The sequence below is a fragment of the Oncorhynchus gorbuscha genome, linkage group LG12 (genome assembly GCF_021184085.1).
Source record: "Oncorhynchus gorbuscha isolate QuinsamMale2020 ecotype Even-year linkage group LG12, OgorEven_v1.0, whole genome shotgun sequence".
In the NCBI taxonomy this organism is placed as follows: Eukaryota; Metazoa; Chordata; class Actinopteri; order Salmoniformes; family Salmonidae; genus Oncorhynchus; species Oncorhynchus gorbuscha.
The window spans coordinates 73,387,984-73,412,578 of NC_060184.1; the positions used below are offsets into that span (position 1 = coordinate 73,387,984).

Sequence of the window (24,595 nt, forward strand, 5' to 3'; positions counted from 1 at the left end):
TGAGACATCTCTAAAACGTCCACTGCCATGGTAACTATCCCATTAACAGTGGATGTTGAGACATCTCTAAAACGTCCACTGCTATGGTAACTATCCCATTAACAGTGGATGTTGAGACATCTCTAAAACGTCCACTGCTATGGTAACTATCCCATTAACAGTGGATGTTGAGACATCTCTAAAACGTCCACTGCTATGGTAACTATCCCATTAACAGTGCATGTTGAGACATTCCAAGAAAGTTGGTTGCTATGGTGTGTCTATGACAGCGTAAGGGCATGTGTGTCAGACCAGAAATATGTTTTATCGGGCACTGTCGCCTTAAATCTTTCCCCAGGACTGTACTCACAATACCACTGGGCCCCACTGTGACCAATGCCTCCACGGTTACTATGGGAACCCATCTGAGGGCACCCCGGAGGACTGCCAGAGATGCGCTTGCCCGCTGCCAGTGGCAACGAACAAGTGAGTGACTGTGCCAACATGCCATTCATTCAGATTGTACAATCCCTCTCCATGGCGATAGATGGGTCACATATGTGTGAACACTGGGTGGTGGAGAGTCTGGCTGATATTGGTTGTTGTAGGTTTCATGTCAATAACAGAATGTTTCAACTGTACCAGGTACTGTATTGCTTTTTTTAATGAAAGTCAGGTTAGCTTCAGGTTAGCTGTTGTGTGAACTGATAGCAAGCATAACATTAGTGCTGGTGTTTCTCAATGTTAGAAGGGGTGGGAGGGGGTGAGATCTCCACTCAGACAATATGAAATGCTAAAAGTTTTAGAAGCTCTTACCAGATAATGTGATGTCATCATTACAGTCCTCCCTGCTCACGCTCCTGTTGTCTTCTTCAGTTTCAGCCCCACCTGTCTCCTGGAGGGCCCTGGGCAGGTGACATGTGACCGGTGTCAGCAGGGTTACACTGGGACTAAGTGTGAGAGGTATGTTGACTAAAGGTTATTAAACCGTACATTCTCAGTTTGACCTTGTCTTCACTTCTTTAACCTGTACTATACAAACAGTTATAGGGTGTATTCGGAAAGTATTCAGACCCCTTGACTTTTCCATATTTTCTTCATCAATCTACACACAATACCCCATATTAACAAAGCAAAAACAGGTTTTTAGACATTTTTACAAATGTATAAGACAAAATCCCGGAAATATCACATTTACATCCGTATTCAGACCCTGTACTCAGTACTTTGTTGAAGCCCCTTTGGCAGCGATTACAGCCTTGAGTCTTCTTGGGTATGACGCTACAAGCTTGGCACACCTGTATTTGGAGAGTTTCTCCCATTCTTCTCTGCAGATCCTCTCAATCTCTGTCAGGTTGGAAGGGGAATGTCGCTGCACAGCTATTTTCAGGTCTCTCCAGAGATGTTAGATCGGGTTCAAGTCAGTGCTCAAATAAATACTTCACAGAGTTCAAGTAACAGACACATCTCAACATCAACTGTTCAGAGGAGACTGCGTGAATCAGGCCTTCAGGGTCGAATTTCTGCAAAGAAACCACTACTAAAGGACACCAATAATAAGAAGAGACTTGCTTTGGCCAAGAAATCACCCGACCTCAACCCAATATGACCAGGGGCACCCCCTATTGACTTGGCCTGGGTGGGGGGTGCTCACTACCCAGCCATGGAGCCCTTCCACCCCCTTAAAGGCATTAAAAACCATTTGAGATAGTTTGGGATCAGTTTTTTATTTTATTTTTTATTTCACCTTTATTTAACCAGGTAGGCTAGTTGAGAACAGGTTCTCATTTGCAACTGCGACCTGGCCAAGATAAAGCATAGCAGTGTGAACAGACAACACAGAGTTACACATGGAGTAAACAATTAACAAGTCAATAACACAGTAGAAAAAAAGGGAGTCTATATACATTGTGTGCAAAAGGCATGAGGAGGTAGGCGAATAATTAGAATTTTGCAGATTAACACTGGAGTGATAAATGATCAGATGGTCATGTACAGGTAGAGATATTGGTGTGCAAAAGAGCAGAAAAGTAAATAAATAAAAACAGTATGGGGATGAGGTAGGTAAAAATGGGTGGGCTATTTACCGATAGACTGGACCACAGAGTGAAGGAAAAGCAGCCAACAAGTGCTCAGCATATGTGGGAATTCCTTCAAGACTTTTGGAAAGGCATTCCAACTGAAGCTGGTTGAGAGAATGCCAAGAGTGTGCAAAGCTGTCATCAAGGCAAAGTGTGGCTACTTTGAAGAATCTCAAATATGAAATATATTTTGATTTGTTTAACACTTTTTTGTTTACAACATGATTCCATGTGTTATTTCATAGTTTTGATGTATTCACGATTATTTTGCAATGTAGAAAATAGTAAAAAAATAAGTAAGTAGATGTGTCCAAACTTTTGACTGGTACTGTACTTAATAACAGTTTACATGGGGAAAATGATACGTGGAACTCAAGTACAATACATTAATACTAGTCTCAACCATTTAACTAATAGTTTATTGTATTATTTGTTCATCTTCTAACTTTTAACATCTCCAGGTGTGCTAACGGTTACCATGGCGACCCGACGGTGGCAGGCCAGGAGTGCGTGCTGTGTGAGTGTAACGGTAACGTGGACCCCTGGCAGCCGGGCCACTGTGACATCAGCAGCGGTGTGTGTCTGAAGTGTCACAGCCACACCAGCGGAGACCAGTGTGAGAGGTGTGAGGACGGCTACTACGGTGACGCCATCACCGCCAAGAACTGCCAGGGTACGAGAGCCATGGTGGTGGTGGTGATGAGGAGGAGGATGATTATTGTCCATTTGGTGGATTCTTCCACAGATCCCCACAAAGTTATATTTACACAACAACCAACATCTCTTGCCACCATGTACTGAACATACTAGTTAACAGAGATACCAGCATCTATCTAACTGTAGTCTATGATATGTACTGAACTACATCACAGAATGACACAGTGAGAATAGACAGGAAATAGACACTTTTGCACGTTTCTGAGTAGCAGTTAGCAAGTCAGAGGAATGTTGAGTGAAGGACGTGGCCAACCTACCACAGATGAAATCTCAACTTTGACCAACATCTGCTTCCCCCTGTTATGTCTGTTATGGGTCAGGAACCATATTCATCTCAGGGTAGCAGTGCTGATCTGGGATCAGGTCCCACCTTATCCATGTAATCTCATTCATTATGATCTAAAAGGTAAGACTGATCCTAGATCAGCACTCCCTTTCTGAGACGCATTGTGAATACAGAGCCAGACATGTTAACCCAGGCATTGTGATGTCAAAGCTCAGGCTAAATCCCTGTTTGAATATGATATGGCATGAGGCCTGGCCTCTCAGGGCAGCTTATGAACAGCTTATGAAGTCTTATAACCATCACATGAAGCTGTATAATCCCCTTAGCCTTTGGGTATGGTAATACTGCAGGCTTCTCCTTCCCAGACCTGGTTTTGTGACAATGTCTGCGTTCCACAACATTGACAATACATTTATGTTATGACAATAGGAATGTTGTATTTACAGGGAGTTATGTGGATTGATTCAGTCATCACCTAGAATGGAACTTATTTGGCCATCAAACATGGTCCAAAATATTATGATGTATGTGCAATTTTACTTCAGATGCGTGTGTTTCATTCTCATGAAAGACAACTGTAGTATAGCTCTTTATAATGGATAGCGTGACATCTAGGGGAACATTGCAATACTGCAAGGCTTCCATACCTTCACCCGTTCAGACTCATTTCACTAAACTTGCTAAAATGTCTGCATATTGTTTATACTACATGAAAAACAAACAGTATTCTATCATCATGATGGATCTTTGAGAACTGTGTGAACTCTCACCTCACCGGTATTCTTTTCAACACAAAGAGCATGAGTCCTGGTGTTATTAACATGTATGTTACGACTCTGTTTTACGACCTGTTTCTCCACTGAGTTTAGCTTGTGGTTGCCATGACAAAGGGTCGTACTCGGGAGTGTGTGACCTGCTCACTGGACAGTGTACCTGCAAACCCAACGTGGTGGGAGAGAAGTGTGACCGGTGTCAGGTATGTAGATTGTATAGCATTCTCTGTTCTCACGCACCAAAGGGCCAAGAGTTTTTCTGGCTATATGGTCGACTCACGTGGCCAGTCCCTTCTTCCCTCCTCGTCTATTTTCCCTGCAATTCCTCCCAACTCTCCACTTCCACACCTCTACATGGAATGAGTATTTGGAATTTGGAAGCAGATACTAAGTTACTAACCCTTACCCAGCTCAGTCCATTGGAACGCTTAGTTATCAGTGGGTGTCCAAGGTCTCCCGCTTATCTCCTTCCTGTGTCCTTCAGCCCACACCCGCCTTCCAACAGAGCCCAGCTGGCCGGAAGGCAGTCCAATGTTTTGGATATATTCAGTAACAGGGTCAGCTTATCTATCGCCTCCCTGTTAGAGAGAGAGGGGGGGGGACAGAGACATATTTTGCAGATTGTTTTTAGGGCAGTAGCAGGGCTTATTTGCTCGAGGTGGGGGAGGGGAGCTCTTTGGCTGGGCAGGGGCTGTTCAAATGTAACCAAAACACATGGATTTAAAACACCTAGAGATGCTTATCTTTAGAAAACAGTAGAGAAATCTTGGACTTCCATCTCTCTCTCTCTCAATAAGTTGAATTAATTTTGCATTCCAATTGGGGCTATAGATATTGATAAATGGAGATGGAAGAGGGTTGGCAGTTTCTCTCCAATCCCAGAATTAGATGCTCTGGCTGTGATCAATTCTGACCCAAGGCCTGGCTGTCTGGTTCTGGGTTCTCCATTGGGTCCAACTTGGACTGAGAGTTGACCGTTTTGACAGAGAGGACTGATGGAGACAGATGAGTAATGTAACAGGAGATAGGAAGTACTTCCTGCCTGTTCATGTTTGGTGACAGTGAGAGCCCCTGATTGATAGTGACGATATGTCATTGGACATGTAGAAGTGTTGCTTCTATCGTCGCTTGGCCTCCGGCTACATGCTCTCTATCAAGGAAACAGACTCACAGTAATTTGCACATTTTATGTCTGGATATACTAGTATTGATGTTTTACAGCTTAATAAAATTTGAATGAAATATCAAGAGTGTTCTCAGAATTATGCTGCTTAGTTGATGAAATTTACTAAGAATTGGTGTTTTCGTCTGTGATTTCCAGGTGGGCTTCCACGCTCTTCTCAGTGGACAGGGGTGCAGAGAATGTGACTGTATCCAGTCAGGATCTGTGTCCGTGGCCTGTGAGGAAGATGGGAGGTGCCAATGCATCCCAGGGGTGGCAGGGGACAAGTGTGACCGCTGTCATCACAGTTACTTTAACTACCAGGGCAGCGGCTGTACACGTAAGGCCACAAACATTACCCAAACTTTACCAGACATGTACATCGGAGTTTCATTCTGATCTGAACTGACCATAATGCTCTCTCCACCCACCCACCAATCCTCTCTCTCTCTCTCCATCTTTCTCTCTCTCTTCTCTCTCTCTTTCTCTCTCTCTTCATCTCCATCTCTTTCTCGGTCTCTTCATCTCCATCTCTCTTTCTCGGTCTCTTCATCTCCATCTCTCTTTCTCTGTCTCTTCATCTCCATCTCTCTCTTTCGGTCTCTTCATCTCCATCTCTCTCTTTCTCTGTCTCCTTCATCTCCACCCTCTCTTTCTCTCTCTCCCACCCACCCTCCCTCTCTCTCTCTCTCTCTCTCTCTCTCTCTCTCTCTCTCTCTCTCTCTCTCTCTCTCTCTCTCTCATCTCCCTCTTTCTCTCTCTTTTACCATCTCTCTCTCTCCATCTCTCTCTTTTCTTTCGTTCCCCCTCTCAATCTCTCTCTCCATCTCTCTCTCTCTACCCGCCCCATCAGAGTGTGAGTGTGCCCACACCCATGGCAACTGTAACGTGACGACAGGCGAGTGTATCTGTCCTCCCCACACCAGAGGAGAGAAGTGTGATCTGTGTGAGGAAGATCACTGGGGTCACGACACTGTGACAGGATGTAAGGTAAAACCTACCTCTCCAACTGGAAATGTAGAAGCATTTATAAGGCCTGCATAGCCCTACATATACCTTTTTAATGCCTACATAGATGCTTCATAAGTTATAACTGTAACAAGCTAATTCATATAACATAAAAGGTGTTTATTAAAGCTCATCTTTGCCCCTTTGTTCCTAGTCATGTAACTGCAGTGAGATGGGCAGCTATGCCACAGAGTGTGGCAACACCAACGGGCAGTGCCAGTGCCGCTCTGATTTCGCTGGGCAGAACTGTGACCGCTGTGCCATGGGCTACAGGGGCTACCCAGAATGCACGGTGTGCAACTGCAACATCAATGGCACCAGAGAGGAGTTCTGTGATGAGGAACTGGGCGTGTGCAGCTGTGAGGCCCCAGGGAACTGTGTGTGCAAGGTACTTCAACTGTTGGTGAAATGAGTTGAGTGAACAAACAGTAATCGTTCATATGATGGAATATCATATCAGTTATGGCCTATGATAGTGTTGTGTTTTATTGGGTCCGTACTAAGTATGTTGTCTATTTTAATTCATTGGTCTCTGGTTTCCAGGACAATGTGGGTGGAGGTGGCTGTGATGAGTGTAAGAAGGGAACCTTGGGCCTATCTGTTTCTAACCCGGCCGGCTGCAGCCCCTGCTTCTGTTTCGGGGTCTCCTCAGACTGTGAGGAGCTGGGTGGGATGGTCCGGGTGCCAGTGAGTACAATCCATTTATCCAAACCCTCATCATCCCGGGGTCTGTTCAGTGAGTTGAAACATTCAGAACACTGACGATAGAAATGTGCTGAATAGACCCACTGGGCACAAACGTCAGTTCAACGTCTAGTTTGGTTGAGTTTTCAACTAATGTGAATTCAACGTGAAATCAACAAAAACGTAACCATGTCATTGAATTTAGGTTAAGATTTGGGTGAAAAATAGGACATGGCCTTACGTTGATGACTTTTTGCAAATCTAATCAGTTTTCCATGTTGATTCAACGGCATCACATCGACTTTTTGGGTTGAAATAATGCAGGAACAATGTTGATTCAACCAGTTTTTTGCCCAGTGGGGAGCGATCACTCTACACTGTTTGCCCTGACAGATGAATATGTCTGTTTGGCACAATGCATTTTCCACCTGAATGTTTTATGACGTTCAACCCTCTGGATTTTTATTTTCCATTGTCGAAACGTCTTAAAACGTGTGCCTGCTACTGAATATTACCCTGGTTTCCTGTTTTAGTCCGGCCCATCTGCTTCCTCTTCAGATGGGTGGCTATGCTAACAGGATTGAGAAACTGTCTGACATTGTCTGAAGGTGTTGAGGGGGCTTCAGTCCGCCACGTCTATATGAAATGATGGCACATTTTTTGAAACAAAATACGTTTTATTCTTTCTAGTCCCTGTCTGGGATTGCAATACCTATGTTTAGTGATACTCTTATATTCTTTATACAACAATACTGTATAATAACTTGGCTTCTATTTGTCTGGTTTATCTCTGAATAATTTTCTCTGTCTTGTTTATAACCTTGTTAGCCAAGAAACAACCTGCATATCAAATCTAACAGTGGATCGTGCTTAGATCCTGGAGTTTTTCCTGAAAATGCGTTATTACCAGGAACATATAATCTATTTCTGAGTTCAAAGCTATTTGGTCAGGTGTAACCGGACGATGATTTGGCTCAGGGGCGGCAGGTAGCCTAGTGATTAGTGTTGGTGCCAGTAACCGAAAGGTTGCTAGAACAAATCCCTGAGCTGACAAGGTAACAATCTGTCGTTCTGCCCCTGAACAAGGCAGTTAACCCACTGTTCCTAGACCAGTTAACCCACTGTTCCTAGACCAGTTAACCCACTGTTCCTAGACCAGTTAACCCACTGTTCCTAGACCAGTTAACCCACTGTTCCTAGACCAGTTAACCCACTGTTCCTAGACCAGTTAACCCACTGTTCCTAGGCCGTCATTGTAAATAAGAATTTGTTCTTAACTGACTTGCCTAGTTAAATAAATCAAAATGATAATTCTCCAGCTGTATACTATCTCATCTGTCTGGATGAAGAACAATATCTGTATCCTCATGACTCGCTCAATGCTCCTAATTAGCTTCATTTTAATTGGACACAATAGAGTAGAAATGAAATGCCTACAAAGATACCCAATAGGATGCCCATCTGTTGTGGCGGCGACCGCTTAGTGATGCCACATACGGTGCCCGCTGCTCGCAGCCCGGCTCAAGGACACACGTGCCCTGTGTAGCACCCCCCCGGCCCCCTCAGACAGAAGAATCTGGAAGACCACAGTTAGCTAGCCGGGTAATCTATTTCCTGGTCATAATTAGTGATAAGAGATGGCTCAGCTGAGCTGGCTGTAAATCAGTGGAGGCTGCTGAGGGGAGGTTGGCTCATAACAATGGATGGAACGGAGCGAATGTAATGGCATTGAACACATAGAAACCATGTTTGATGTATTTGATACCATTCCATCAACCTCCTGTGCTGTAGACCTCATCACCTGATGGAGGACAGTAGGAGAAGCAAATATGTCTGCATCTGTGTGTGTGTGTGTGTGTGTGTGTGTGTGTGTGTGTGTGTGTGTGTGTGTGTGTGTGTGTGTGTGTGTGTGTGTGTGTGTGTGTGTGTGTGTGTGTGTGTGTGTGTGTGTGTGTGTGTGTGTGTGTGTGTGTGTGTGTGTGTGTGTGTGTGTGTGTTTGTCTATGCACATACTCATGTGTTTGTGTGTATCTATCTGCATACAGATCACATTGGGTTCTGACCCAGAGCTGCTGCGTGTGGTCAGTCAGAGTGACCTCCAGGGCAGTGTAGTGGGGGTCTACTACCAGAACCCAGACATGCTGCTAGACACTAGGGACATAGAGACCCCCAGCCTGGCTGGACCCTACTACTGGAGGCTGCCTAAACACTACCAGGGAAACAAGGTGCACTACACCTCACATCACTGTTACCTCATGAAGTGACTACAGTGCCCTCCACTAATATTGGCACCCTTGATAAATATAAGCAAAATGTGCTGTGAAGAAAATGTATTTTCTGTTTATCCTGTTGCTCTTTCATTCAAAATATTCACAAATATCGAAGGTTTCATTTAAGTAAAATGATTGGGGGGAAAAAGTGAAATAAATATTTTTCTCCGAAACATGTGTGCCACAATTATTGGCACAGCTAGAAATTCTCAGGAGTAAAACCTACCTGAAGTATCTTCCCATTCATATGTTATGTTTTTAAGTTCACCTGAGTGATTAGGAACACTTAAGTGGTAAGTTTCCTGTTTCACTGGGGTATAAATATGAGGTGACACACAGACCAAGTTCCCATAATCATCCATCACTATGGGAAAGACCTGAGAATACAGTAATGATGTGAGACAAAAGGTTGTTGAGCTGCACAACTCAGGAAATGCCTATAAGAAAATAGCTCAATTGTTGAAAATGCCCATTTCCACTATCAGGGCAATAATGAAGTTTTAAAGCAACTGGAGATGTTAACAATGGGCCTGGAAGAGAACGTGTGTCTATATTTATCCCACGCACAGTGAGGAGGATGGTTCCAATGGACAAAACCTATCCAAGGATCACAGCTGGCGAATTGCAGACGTTAGTTGGGTTTTGGGGTCAGAAAGTCTCCAAACTAAGATCAGACATCACCTACGTAACCACAAGTTGTTTGGGAGGGTTGCCATAAAAAAAGCCTTCGCTGTCATCAAACTCAAGCGCCTACAGTTTGCCAAACGTTGCTGGAGCTTTCAATGGGACCAGGTTCTATGGTGAGATGAGACCAAAATAGAGCTTTTTGGAGGTGGGTTTGGCGTAGACAGAAAATATAGATATGCAGAAAAGTACCTCATCCCCACTGTGAAGTATGGTGGTGGATCTTTGATGTTGTGGGGCTGTTTTTCTTCATACGGGCCTGGACAACATGTTAGGATACATGTTATCATGGACTCTTATCAAGTACCAGCAGATATTAAATCAAAACTAGACTGCCTCTGCTAGGAAGATTAAACTGGGCTGTGGTTGGATCTTCCAGCAGGACAATGATCCAAAGCACACCTCAAAATCAACACAAAAATGGTTCACTGACCACAGAATCAAGGTTTTTCCATGGCCTTCCCAGTCCCCTGACCGAAACCCCATAGAAAACCTGTGGGATGAGCTGAAGAGGAGAGTCCACAAGTGTGGACCTGGGGATCTGAAGGATCTGGAGAGATTCTGTATGGAGGACTGGTCTCAGATCCCTTGCTGCCATGTGTTCTCCAACCTCATTATGCATTATAGGAGAAGACTCAGAGCTATTATCTTGGCAAAGGGAGGTTGCACAATGTATTGTTTGAAGGGGTACCAATTGTGGCACACATATATTTGAGAAAAATATTTGTTTTATGCTCATAATTTTCAATTATTTTACTTTAATTGAAGGTTAGATTTTTGTGAATATTTTGAATGAAAGACCAAGAAGATAAACAATAAAGACATTTTGTTTACAGCCAGTTTTGTTCATATTTACCAAGAGTCAGACCTGGATTCCAATAGTATTTGTTTTCTTTTAAATAGCTGCAGTTGACTGAGCTTGCCTGGTGCAATAGAACCAATGGAATAGTCACACAAGTAGAAACCCTTTCCATTTGGTACATATAATATCTATAATATATGCATCCTTTCTCTTCCTAGTTGTTGTCGTATGGAGGGAAGCTATCCTACGTGGTGGCGTTCTATGCTATGGACGGGGCCGGCCTGGCCAACTACGAGCCTCAGGTCCTGATGAGGGGGGGTCATCTGGGGAAGCAGGTCATCTACATAGACATGCCTGCCCCTGACAGCGGGGTAACAACTAGGCAGGACGTCCCACTGACTGAGGTAAAAAGGAGACCAGAAGACCTAAAGCTGGAGTAGTCTGACTATCTGGAGTTCGAACCCACAGGGCCTACATGCTAAAATAATGTTTTATTCGGCTGAGCTAAAGCCTACAAATCCTACTAATAATTTCATATAATTATAAAAAATTACATATAATAATATAACTAATATAATGCTTTGATTTCTCTTGAGCAGCACAAGTGGAAGTATTTCAACTCTGTGTCAGAGAAAGCTGTGAGTCACTCTGACTTCATGGCAGTCCTGAGCCACATTGAGTACATCACCATCAAGGCATCGTATGGTACAGGGCTGCAGCAGAGCAGGTTAGAACACACACACACACACGCGCATTCACACACACACACACGCATTCACACACGCACGCACGCACGCACGCACACACACACACACACACACACACACACACACACACACACACACACACACACAAGCAGTTCGCTACACTCGCATTAACATCTGCTAACTATGTGTATGTGACAAATAAATTTGATTTGATTTCGATTTGACACACATACACACACACACACATTCATACACACACACATTCATACGCACACACACTCACACACACACATACATACTATTTTTGTGTCAGCACTATAACATGACTATCATATCAATATTGTATTTGTCTTTCGTTAGAATATCCAATATCACTATGGATACGGCCCTAGAGGCGGAACAAGGGTTGGAGGATATGGAGTTGGCGAGTCTGATCGAGATCTGTGAATGTCCAGCTGGCTACGCCGGACTGTCCTGCCAGGTCAGACTGCTTTGAGACAGTTTTTTCACATCTCTCTTGGGGTTGTACAATCGTCTGTGATTTGACAGACATCTTATCTTCTTATCCACAATTTCTTCCCTCAACACCAGTCTTTCTTCCCTCAACACCAGTCTTTCTTCCCTCAACACCAGTCTTTCTGCCCTCAACACCAGTCTTTCTGCCCTCAACACCAATCTTTCTTCCCTCAACACCAGTCTTTCTGCCCTCAACACCAGTCTTTCTTCCCTCAACACCAGTCTTTCTGCCCTCAACACCAGTCTTTCTGCCCTCAACACCAGTCTTTCTGCCCTCAACACCAGTCTTTCTTCCCTCAACACCAGTCTTTCTGCCCTCAACACCAGTCTTTCTGCCCTCAACACCAGTCTTTCTGCCCTCAACACCAGTCTTTCTTCCCTCAACACCAGTCTTTCTTCCCTCAACACCAGTCTTTCTGCCCTCAACACCAGTCTTTCTGCCCTCAACACCAATCTTTCTGCCCTCAACACCAATCTTTCTGCCCTCAACACCAGTCTTTCTTCCCTCAACACCAGTCTTTCTTCCCTCAACACCAGTCTTTCTGCCCTCAACACCAGTCTTTCTGCCCTCAACACCAGTCTTTCTGCCCTCAACACCAGTCTTTCTTCCCTCAACACCAGTCTTTCTTCCCTCAACACCAGTCTTTCTGCCCTCAACACCAGTCTTTCTGCCCTCAACACCAGTCTTTCTGCCCTCAACACCAGTCTTTCCGCCATCAACACCAGTCTTTCTTCCCTCAACACCAGTCTTTCTTCCCTCAACACCAGTCTTTCTTCCCTCAACACCAGTCTTTCTGCCCTCAACACCAGTCTTTCTGCCCTCAACACCAGTCTTTCTTCCCTCAACACCAGTCTTTCTTCCCTCAACACCAGTCTTTCTTCCATTGTAGCGATAGCATGTAATTTCCATATACACTATTTCCAGGTCGCAGGGGGCCTAGCTGGTTAAATAAAGATAAAATAAAATATATACAGTGGATTCGGCTGTAGAGTTGGCAGTAGAATGGCCTTACTTGGTGACTTTCAGTTTGTCAAATTTATGCCCCGCTAGAGCTGCCTCGGTCAACTGGAAGTGCTGTTATTGTGAAGTGGAAACGTCTAGGAGCAACAACGGTCTCACAAGCTCACAGAACGGGACTGCCGAGTGCTGAAGCGCGTAGCTTCAGCACCCTTGGTTGCAACAATCACTAATGAGTTCCACATTGCCTCTGGAAGCAACATCAGCACAATCACTTTTTTGGGGGGAGCTTCATGAAACGGGTTTCCATGGCTGAGCAGCCACACACAAGCCTAGGATCACCATGCGCAATGCCAAGTGTTGGCTGGAGTGGTGAAAAGCTTGCCGCCATTGAACTCTGGAGCAGTGGAAACATGTTCTCTGGAGTGATGAATCACGCTTCACCATCTGGCAGTCCGACGGACGAATCTGGGTTTGGCGGATGTGCCAACTGTAAAGTTTGGTGGAGGAGGTATAATGGTCTGGGGCTGTTTTTAATGGTTCGGGTTAGGCCCCTTAGTTCCAGTGAAGGGAAATCTTAATGCTACAGCATACAATGACAATCTACACTATTATGTTTTTCCAACTTTGTGGCAACAGTTTCAACATGACAATACCCCATGCACAAAGCGAGGTCCTGACCTCAACCCTATCGAACACCTTTGGGATGAATTGAAATGCTAGCCAGGCCTACCTCACTAATGCTCTTGTGGCTGAATGGAAACAAGTCCACGCAGCAATGTTCCAACATCTAGTGGAAAACCTTCCCAGAAGAGTGGAGGCTGTTAGAGCAGCAAAGGGAGAACCAACTCCCTATTAATGCCCATGATTTTGGAATGAGATGTTCGACAAGCAGGTATCCACGTACTTTTGGCCATGTAGTGTATGTTCTGTATTGTGGTGTTGTCCATTGCTGCTAACTTGTGTTGTGTGTAGGAGTGTGCCCCGGGCTACTACCGCCAACCCGTGACTGAGCTGAACAAGCGGGGGAAGAGACCCCTGATCCAGCCGTGTGTGCCCTGCCGTTGTAACAACCACAGCCAGGCCTGTGACCTGGACACGGGAGAATGTCTGGGCTGCCAACACAACACAGCAGGGGAGCACTGTAGCGTGTGTTCCTCGGGGTACTATGGAGACGTGAAAGGCTCCGTCAGGGACTGCTCGCTGTGTGCCTGCCCCCTCAAAGAGAACAGGTACCTGTCTCACTCTCCTCTCAGCCACACCTGTTCTGACAAGTGAGGTGTTCTTGAGTTTAACTGTCTCATTCCACACATAGAGTGTATTTTAAAGAGATTGATACACACATATTGATTACACACTATTGTAAAGAGCACATATTAAATCTCATAAGTAAATGTGTTTTCCTTAGAATGCTGAAGCTAATTTGGTCTACAGTGGAGTTCAAGCAGGATTCAGTGAGTGTCCTCTGATAATAGAGGTCTTAGCCAGCAGGGGGCAGTGAGGAGATATTGTAGTCTGCATAACACTGTCTGACATAGTGGGTGTATTGTTGTGTGTCAGCTTCAGTCCTACCTGTGCTCTAGAGGGAGTGGTGGGAGACTTCCGCTGCAACGCCTGCAAGCCCGGCTATGAGGGGCGCTACTGTGAGAGGTAAGAGAAAGTACTACAGTGTCGCCTGTTGGATGTCAAGTGTGTCATTACATACCATCAATACAACTCTTAAGACAACCATTTTATTCTCTCTCTATGTGTTTATTTCTTTCTCTCTCTCTCTCTCTCTCTCTCTCTCTCTCTCTCTCTCTCTCTCTCTCTCTCCCCCTCTCTCAGGTGTTCAGTGGGTTACTATGGGAACCCGTCTGGTCCAGGAGGGAGGTGTGAGGCGTGTCAGTGTAGTACTGCAGGTTCTCTCCATCCAGCGTGTGACTCTCTGACGGGCCAGTGTGAATGTAAAGCCGGGGTCAGGGGACGCCTGTGTGACCAGTGCGAGGCGAGACACGTCCTGGACGGGGACCAGTGTGTCTGTGAGTATCCTACTCTTTGATTTGTGCAGGGCTTACCATTACAAGGACAGACAGTGCATTCGGAAGATATACAGACCCTTCCCCTTTTTCCACATTTCTTACCTTACAGCCATATTCTAAAATGGATTAAATAAATGTATTTCCTCATCAATCTACACACAATACCCCATAATGTCTAAGCAAAAACAGTTTTTTAGAAATGTATAAAAAATAGAAACTGTCCGTAGAGCTCCAAGACAGGATTGTGTCAAGGCACAGATCTGGGGAAGGGTACCAAAACATTTCTGCAGCCTTGAAGGTCCCCAAGAGCAGACTGGCCTCCATTATTCTTAAATGGAATAATTTGGAACCACCAAGACTCTTCCGAGAGCTGGCCGCACGGCCAAACTGAGCAATCGGGGAAGAAGGTCCATGGTCAGGGAGGTGACTAAAAACCTGATGGTTACTCTGACAGAGTTCCAGAGTTCCTCTGTGGAGATGGGAGAACCTTCCAGAAGGACAGCCTTCTATGCAGCACTCCACCAATCAGGCCTTTATGGTAGTGGCCAGACAGAAGCCGCTCCTCAGTAAAAGGCACATGACAGCCCACTTGGAGTGCCAAAAGGCACCTGAAGGACTCTCCGACCATGAGAAACAAGATTCTCTGGTCTGATGAAAACAAGATTGAACTCTTTGGCCTGAATGCCAAGCGTTACGTCTGGAGAAAACCTGGCACCATCCCCATGATGAAGCATGGTGGTGGCAGCATCATGCTAATGGCTTGGTTTTCAGCGGCAGGGACTGGGAGACTAGTCAGTATCGAGGGAAAGCTGAACGGAGCAAGGTACAGCAAGATCCTTGATGAAAACCTCAGACTGGGGTGAATGTTCATGTTCCATCAGGACAACGACCATTCAACGCAGGAGTGGCTTCGAGTGGCCTGTCTATGAGTGGCCTAGCCAGAGCCCGGACTTGAACCCGATCAAACATCTCTAGAGAGACCTCAAAATAGCTGTGCAGCAACACTCCCCATCCAACCTGACAGAGCTTGAGACAATCTGCAGAGAAGAATGGGAGAAACTCCCCAAATACAGGTGTGCCAAGCTTGTAGCTTCATACCCAAGAAGACTCAAGGCTGTAATCACTGCCAAAGCGGCTTCAACAAAGTACAGAGTAAAGGGTCTGAATACTGATGTAAATGTGATATTTATTTTTGAATATATTTGAAAACAAATCTAAAAACATGTTTTTGCTTTGTCATTACGGGGTTTTCTGTGTAGATTGATGAAGTGGGGGAAAAAACAGTTTCATCCATTTTAGAATAAGGCTGTAACATAGCAAAATGTGGAACATGTCAGGATGTCAAGGGGTCTGAATACTTGTTTAATGCACTGTACACACACACACACACACACACGCACACACACGCACACAGACACGCACACACACACACACACACACACACACACACACACACACACACACACACACACACACACACACACACACACACACACACACACACACACACACACACACACACACACACACACACACACACACACACACACACACACACACACACCCACAGTAAATGCAACTTTAGAATGTCTTGCTCTCCCCCCTCCCCTCAGTGTGTGATGATGAGTGTAGCAGGGTGCTCCTGGATGACCTGGATGCAGTAGAGTGCTCCTTCCTGTCTGTCAACCTGACCGGGGTCATCCTGTCACCCTACAGCACACTGGTCAACTTGGAGAACGACACGCAAGAGGTCAAGGTAAAAGAGGGTCATATTATACCTCTCTGTCCAGTAGGTTTTGAAATCATCTTTTGGATCCCGTCTCCTGCCTTGTCTTAAGTTAAGAAGTACTCAGTACACATTCAGTGAGAGAAAGACTGTTGTAAAACACTTATGTCGTCATTTCTCTCCTAGACTCTGATGTCTTCGTATAGGAGCCCAGACTATCACCTGACCAGGGATGAGGAGGACATGACAAACCTCACCCAGGACATAGACGGACTGCTACAGAAGGCTATGGGTGTGTCTGCTGATGGAGAGGAAGTGGCCCGGTCCACAGAGAACAGCGTTACCCAGGGGGCCGAGCTTCTGGAGTACATCAACACCATTCAGACTGCTATACAAGGTGCTGCCACAGGACATCATGCTATTTGAAAAGGGTTCCATTGCTAATGGGGTCAAAAATGATCCTTGTTTCCTTGTTGATGCTGCCTATTGTTTTCATTTATGTTTACAAAAGCTGTTAACCTGTAAGCCCTTCCCTCTCTGTGATTGGCTCAGCCCTGGCGGAGCAAGCTGGCCATCTGAACAGGACAGACAACGTGGAGATGAACGAGGCTAAGAGCAGACGGCTAATGAAGCAGGTGGCGGCCATGTTGGAAACAATCAGAGTGGTCGACTTAGCCCAGACCAACGCCAGCGTCTCTACAGAACTCTGGTTGGTTAGCCGTATATTTTAAGTAGTCTACCCTTTCTGGATTCAGTCCCATACAACCACCAGCTCTCTGCACTCAGAGGTCAACTGTTAATACCACTTAACTAGAAAAGCTCTGTAGGGTCTAAGTAACACTGTTCCTTGTTATACTACAGTGATTGAGTGTACTGGAACACTGCTCTGGGCTCTATTGGTGTAGTCAAGTTGTATTAGACTATAGTACATGGATGTGTATTGCTGACTAACTCTCCTGTTATGTGTGTATTATAGTTGAAGTGACTGTAGTGTAGTGTATTCTAACCCTCCTGTGTGTATTATAGTTGACGTGACTGTAGTGTACTGTATTCTAACCCTCCTGTGTGTATTATAGTTGACGTGACTGTAGTGTACTGTATTCTAACCCTCCTGTGTGTATTATAGTTGACGTGACTGTAGTGTATTGTATTCTAACCCTCCTGTGTGTATTATAGTTGAAGTGACTGTAGTGTACTGTATTCCAACCCTCCTGTGTGTATTATAGTTGACGTGACTGTAGTGTACTGTATTCTAACCCTCCTGTGTGTATTATAGTTGACGTGACTGTAGTGTACTGTATTCTAACCCTCCTGTGTGTATTATAGTTGAAGTGACTGTAGTGTACTGTATTCCAACCCTCCTGTGTGTATTATAGTTGACGTGACTGTAGTGTACTGTATTCTAACCCTCCTGTGTGTATTATAGTTGAAGTGACTGTAGTGTACTGTATTCTAACCCTCCTGTGTGTATTATAGTTGACGTGACTGTAGTGTACTGTATTCTAACCCTCCTGTGTGTATTATAGTTGACGTGACTGTAGTGTACTGTATTCTAACCCTCCTATGTGTATTATAGTTGACGTGACTGTAGTGTACTGTATTCTAACCCTCCTGTGTGTTGTGTGAACTGCAGGGCTGCCGAGGCTCTCCTCCAGCGGGTGCAGAAGCACCTCCAGGAGCCCCAGGGAGTGATAGAGTCCCAGACCCTCAACATCTCCAGCAGTCTGACCCAACACCAACAGCAGCTAGTGGACGCCCAGGCCCTTCTGAACACTGCCAGGGAGAACAACAACCACACACACACCCTGCTGGGCAGCATCAACACCAATCTGCCACAGTACCAGGTCAGGACACTGACATTACTCAAGTACTTTACATGTAGTACAGTTTGACATTACTGTTGACGTGCAGAAAGTTAATTGGTGAAGTTAATTTATTTAGAATGTCACTCATTTTCAAACATCTTAGTTATATAGGGGCTATACAAATTTCCGGTAGAACTATTTATTTTGTTGTGTGTGTGTGTGTTTGTGTGTGCGCGCGCGTGTGTGTGTGTGTGTGTGCGTGCGTGCGTGCGTGCGTGTGTGTGTGTGTAGGGTCTGAGGCAGAATGTGGGCCGGCTGAACCAGACGGCAGAAACACAACTGGAGGAGACTCAGGACATACTGGCTGATGCTGTCAATCTGGCAGAGGACATGAGCAACGGCACCTCTGTAAGTTACGCCATATTAACACCATATCCATGTCAAATACATGTGTGCGTCAATAGCTTTTATTTGTTGATTTAAACTTTATATTTCAAGGTCAGTAGAGGTCAGTAGCGATTGTACACATTTTTTAGGAAACCTGGCCAGTGTAAAAAAATATATAAATAATTTGGGTACATGTAGTTTAGGCAACAGAATCTGAGTCCATTCTAACTGTTTATTTTGGTTATATGCGACTTGTAAAGCAACTGGAGGGGGCCAAGGAACAGCTGGAGCAGTGGAACCCCATGTTGAGGAAGCATGTGGATGCTCTGGTGATGGAGCTGAGGAAGCAAGAGGCTCTGGAGCTGGTCTACAAGGCTGAGGACCACGCCCAAGAACTGAGCAAGAAGGCCCAGGCTCTGCAGAGGTGTGTGTGTGTGTGGGCTGGTGTCTGTCTGGTGGGCTGGTGTCTGTCTGTCTGTCTGTCTGTCTGTCTGTCTGTCTGTCTGTCTGTCTGTCTGTCTGTCTGTCTGTCTGTCTGTGTGTGTGTGTGTGTGTGTGTGTGTGTGTGTGTGTGTGTGTGTGTGTGTGTGTGTGTGTGTGTGTGTGTGTGTGTGTGTGTGTGTGTGTGTGTGTGTGTGTGTGTGTGTGTGTGTGTGTGTGTGTGTGTGTGTGTGTGTGTGTGTGTGTGTGTAAACTTTTACATATGTATCCTTTTTATGGGTATTTCAAAATCCCTCGTCATCACAAACATTAGGCTCTTGAAATAGGACTAAATATCTATATTTAGTACATCAGCCTCACCTTGTCTTCCTGTATGTAGTTCTCTAGCGGAGGTGATGAATACCACTCTGAAAGCCACCAGTGCAGCGCATGCCAACTCTAACATCAGAGTTAACATCCAGCCTGCAGAGCAGATGGCTAACCGAGCCATCCTGACTGCTGCTATGGCCCTCAACATGGTGAGTCGCCGTTCATTTACTCTCCCTTCACTATTAATATCAGATCATGGAATAACTAGCCTGGTCCCAGATCTGTCTGGGCTGTCCTGACAACTCCTATGGCCGAACACCATAAGAGTTGGAAAGACAGCACAAACAGATCTGGGACCAGGCTAGAGAACTTCTCAACTCAAATCAAATGAAACTTTGATGTGCCAAATACAACAGGTGTCGACCTTACCGTGAAATGCTTACTTACAAGCCCTTAACCAACAGGTGTCGACCTTACCGTGAAATGCTTACTTACAAGCCCTTAACCAACAGGTGTCGACCTTACCGTGAAATGCTTACTTACAAGCCCTTAACCAACAGGTGTAGACCTTACCGTGAAATGCTTACTTACAAGCCCTTAACCAACAGGTGTCGACCTTACCGTGAAATGCTTACTTACAAGCCCTTAACCAACAGGTGTCGACCTTACCGTGAAATGCTTACTTACAAGCCCTTAACCAACAGGTGTAGACCTTACCGTGAAATGCTTACTTACAAGCCCTTAACCAACAGGTGTAGACCTTACCGTGAAATGCTTACTTACAAGCCCTTAACCAACAGGTGTCGACCTTACCGTGAAATGCTTACAAGCCCTTAACCAACAGGTGTCGACCTTACCGTGAAATGCTTACTTACAAGCCCTTAACCAACAGGTGTAGACCTTAACCAACCGTGAAATGCTTACTTACAAGCCCTTAACCAACAGGTGTCGACCTTACCGTGAAATGCTTACTTACAAGCCCTTAACCAACAGGTGTCGACCTTACCGTGAAATGCTTACTTACAAGCCCTTAACCAACAGGTGTCGACCTTACCGTGAAATGCTTACTTACAAGCCCTTAACCAACAGGTGTCGACCTTACCGTGAAATGCTTACTTACAAGCCCTTAACCAACAGGTGTAGACCTTACCGTGAAATGCTTACTTACAAGCCCTTAACCAACAGGTGTCGACCTTACCGTGAAATGCTTACTTACAAGCCCTTAACCAACAGGTGTCGACCTTACCGTGAAATGCTTACTTACAAGCCCTTAACCAACAGGTGTAGACCTTACCGTGAAATGCTTACTTACAAGCCCTTAACCAACAGGTGTCGACCTTACCGTGAAATGCTTACTTACAAGCCCTTAACCAACAGGTGTCGACCTTACCGTGAAATGCTTACTTACAAGCCCTTAACCAACAGGTGTCGACCTTACCGTGAAATGCTTACTTACAAGCCCTTAACCAACAGGTGTAGACCTTACCGTGAAATGCTTACTTACAAGCCCTTAACCAACAGGTGTAGACCTTACCGTGAAATGCTTACTTACAAGCCCTTAACCAACAGGTGTCGACCTTACCGTGAAATGCTTACTTACAAGCCCTTAACCAACAGGTGTCGACCTTACCGTGAAATGCTTACTTACAAGCCCTTAACCAACAGGTGTAGACCTTACCGTGAAATGCTTACTTACAAGCCCTTAACCAACAGGTGTCGACCTTACCGTGAAATGCTTACTTACAAGCCCTTAACCAACAGGTGTCGACCTTACCGTGAAATGCTTACTTACAAGCCCTTAACCAACAGGTGTCGACCTTACCGTGAAATGCTTACTTACAAGCCCTTAACCAACAGGTGTAGACCTTACCGTGAAATGCTTACTTACAAGCCCTTAACCAACAGGTGTAGACCTTACCGTGAAATGCTTACTTACAAGCCCTTAACCAACAGGTGTCGACCTTACCGTGAAATGCTGAAATACTTACAAGCCCTTAACCAACAGGTGTCGACCTTACCGTGAAATGCTTACTTACAAGCCCTTAACCAACAGGTGTAGACCTTACCGTGAAATGCTTACTTACAAGCCCTTAACCAACAGGTGTCGACCTTACCGTGAAATGCTTACTTACAAGCCCTTAACCAACAGGTGTCGACCTTACCGTGAAATGCTTACTTACAAGCCCTTAACCAACAGGTGTCGACCTTACCGTGAAATGCTTACTTACAAGCCCTTAACCAACAGGTGTAGACCTTACCGTGAAATGCTTACTTACAAGCCCTTAACCAACAGGTGTCGACCTTACCGTGAAATGCTTACTTACAAGCCCTTAACCAACAGGTGTCGACCTTACCGTGAAATGCTTACTTACAAGCCCTTAACCAACAGGTGTCGACCTTACCGTGAAATGCTTACTTACAAGCCCTTAACCAACAGGTGTAGACCTTACCGTGAAATGCTTACTTACAAGCCCTTAACCAACAGGTGTCGACCTTACCGTGAAATGCTTACTTACAAGCCCTTAACCAACAGGTGTCGACCTTACCGTGAAATGCTTACTTACAAGCCCTTAACCAACAGGTGTCGACCTTACCGTGAAATGCTTACTTACAAGCCCTTAACCAACAGGTGTCGACCTTACCGTGAAATGCTTACTTACAAGCCCTTAACCAACAGGTGTCGACCTTACCGTGAAATGCTTACTTACAAGCCCTTAACCAACAGGTGTCGACCTTACCGTGAAATGCTTACTTACAAGCCCTTAACCAACAGGTGTCGACCTTACCGTGAAATGCTTACTTACAAGCCCTTAACCAACAGGTGTCGACCTTACCGTGAAATGCTTACTTACAAGCCCTTAACCAACAGGTGTAGACCTTACCGTGAAATGCTTACTTACAAGCCCTTAACCAACAGGTGTAGACCTTACCGTGAAATGCTTACTTACAAGCCCTTAACCAACAGGTGTCGACCTTACCGTGAAATGCTTACTTACAAGCCCTTAACCAACAGGTGTCGACCTTACCGTGAAATGCTTACTTACAAGCCCTTAACCAACAGGTGTAGACCTTACCGTGAAATGCTTACTTACAAGCCCTTAACCAACAGGTGTCGACCTTACCGTGAAATGCTTACTTACAAGCCCTTAACCAACAGGTGTCGACCTTACCGTGAAATGCTTACTTACAAGCCCTTAACCAACAGGTGTCGACCTTACCGTGAAATGCTTACTTACAAGCCCTTAACCAACAGGTGTAGACCTTACCGTGAAATGCTTACTTACAAGCCCTTAACCAACAGGTGTAGACCTTACCGTGAAATGCTTACTTACAAGCCCTTAACCAACAGGTGTCGACCTTACCGTGAAATGCTTACTTACAAGCCCTTAACCAACAGGTGTCGACCTTACCGTGAAATGCTTACTTACAAGCCCTTAACCAACAGGTGTAGACCTTACCGTGAAATGCTTACTTACAAGCCCTTAACCAACAGGTGTCGACCTTACCGTGAAATGCTTACTTACAAGCCCTTAACCAACAGGTGTCGACCTTACCGTGAAATGCTTACTTACAAGCCCTTAACCAACAGGTGTCGACCTTACCGTGAAATGCTTACTTACAAGCCCTTAACCAACAGGTGTAGACCTTCCGTGAAATGCTTACTTACAAGCCCTTAACCAACAGGTGTCGACCTTACCGTGAAATGCTTACTTACAAGCCCTTAACCAACAGGTGTAGACCTTACCGTGAAATGCTTACTTACAAGCCCTTAACCAACAGGTGTAGACCTTACCGTGAAATGCTTACTTACAAGCCCTTAACCAACAGGTGTCGACCTTACCGTGAAATGCTTACTTACAAGCCCTTAACCAACAATGCAGTTCAAGAAAGAGTTAAGAACATATTTACCAAATAAACTCAAGTAAAAAATTATAAAAAGTAACACAATAAGATAACAATAACGAGGCTATATACAGGAGGTACCGGTACAGAGTCAATGTGTGGGGGTACAGGTTAGTAATGAGGCTATATACAGGGGTTACCAATACCAAGTCAATGTGTGGGGGTACAGGTTAGTAATGAGGCTATATACAGGGGTTACCAATACCAAGTCAATGTGTGGGGGTACAGGTTAGTAATGAGGCTATATACAGGGGGTACCAATACCAAGTCAATGTGTGGGGGTACAGGTTAGTAATGAGGCTATATACAGGGTTACCAATACCAAGTCAATGTGTGGGGGTACAGGTTAGTAATGAGGCTATATACAGGGGTTACCAATACCAAGTCAATGTGCGGGGGTACAGGTTAGTAATGAGGCTATATACAGGGGTTACCAATACCAAGTCAATGTGTGGGGGTACAGGTTAGTAATGAGGCTATATACAGGGGGTACCAATACCAAGTCAATGTGTGGGGGTACAGGTTAGTAATGAGGCTATATACAGGGGTTACCAATACCAAGTCAATGTGTGGGGGTACAGGTTAGTAATGAGGCTATATACAGGGGTTACCAATACCAAGTCAATGTGTGGGGGTACAGGTTAGTAATGAGGCTATATACAGGGGTTACCAATACCAAGTCAATGTGTGGGGGTACAGGTTAGTAATGAGGCTATATACAGGGGTTACCAATACCAAGTCAATGTGTGGGGTACAGGTTAGTAATGAGGCTATATACAGGGGTTACCAATACCAAGTCAATGTGTGGGGGTACAGGTTAGTAATGAGGCTATATACAGGGGTTACCAATACCAAGTCAATGTGTGGGGGTACAGGTTAGTAATGAGGCTATATACAGGGGTTACCAATACCAAGTCAATGTGCGGGGGTACAGGTTAGTAATGAGGCTATATACAGGAGGTACCGGTACAGAGTCAATGTGTGGGGGTACAGGTTAGTAATGAGGCTATATACAGGAGGTACCAGTACAGAGTCAATGTGCGGGGGTACAGGTTAGTAATGAGGCTATATACAGGGGTTACCAATACCAAGTCAATGTGTGGGGGTACAGGTTAGTAATGAGGCTATATACAGGGGTTACCAATACCAAGTCAATGTGTGGGGGTACAGGTTAGTAATGAGGCTATATACAGGGGTTACCAATACCAAGTCAATGTGTGGGGGTACAGGTTAGTAATGAGGCTATATACAGGGGTTACCAATACCAAGTCAATGTGTGGGGGTACAGGTTAGTAATGAGGCTATATACAGGGGTTACCAATACCAAGTCAATGTGTGGGGGTACAGGTTAGTAATGAGGCTATATACAGGGGTTA

General features: G+C 45.1%; 1 protein-coding gene across 1 annotated transcript in view; it reads left to right on the forward strand.

Moving 5' to 3' along the window:
- The window catches only part of LOC123990421 (laminin subunit alpha-1-like), a 91,934-nt gene that overhangs the window by 44,185 nt on the left and 23,154 nt on the right, over positions 1-24,595 (forward strand). The window contains exons 16-37 of the mRNA XM_046290969.1: positions 338-465; positions 856-942; positions 2,522-2,733; positions 3,933-4,039; positions 5,158-5,338; positions 5,852-5,988; positions 6,161-6,394; positions 6,550-6,693; positions 8,736-8,915; positions 10,665-10,850; positions 11,046-11,173; positions 11,514-11,634; positions 13,603-13,859; positions 14,188-14,277; positions 14,455-14,648; positions 16,262-16,404; positions 16,561-16,771; positions 16,927-17,083; positions 18,008-18,218; positions 18,471-18,587; positions 18,827-18,990; positions 19,387-19,525. Of these exons, the coding sequence (XP_046146925.1) occupies positions 338-465; positions 856-942; positions 2,522-2,733; positions 3,933-4,039; positions 5,158-5,338; positions 5,852-5,988; positions 6,161-6,394; positions 6,550-6,693; positions 8,736-8,915; positions 10,665-10,850; positions 11,046-11,173; positions 11,514-11,634; positions 13,603-13,859; positions 14,188-14,277; positions 14,455-14,648; positions 16,262-16,404; positions 16,561-16,771; positions 16,927-17,083; positions 18,008-18,218; positions 18,471-18,587; positions 18,827-18,990; positions 19,387-19,525 (3,528 nt within the window). The remainder of the gene's footprint in view (positions 1-337; positions 466-855; positions 943-2,521; positions 2,734-3,932; positions 4,040-5,157; positions 5,339-5,851; positions 5,989-6,160; positions 6,395-6,549; positions 6,694-8,735; positions 8,916-10,664; positions 10,851-11,045; positions 11,174-11,513; positions 11,635-13,602; positions 13,860-14,187; positions 14,278-14,454; positions 14,649-16,261; positions 16,405-16,560; positions 16,772-16,926; positions 17,084-18,007; positions 18,219-18,470; positions 18,588-18,826; positions 18,991-19,386; positions 19,526-24,595) is intronic.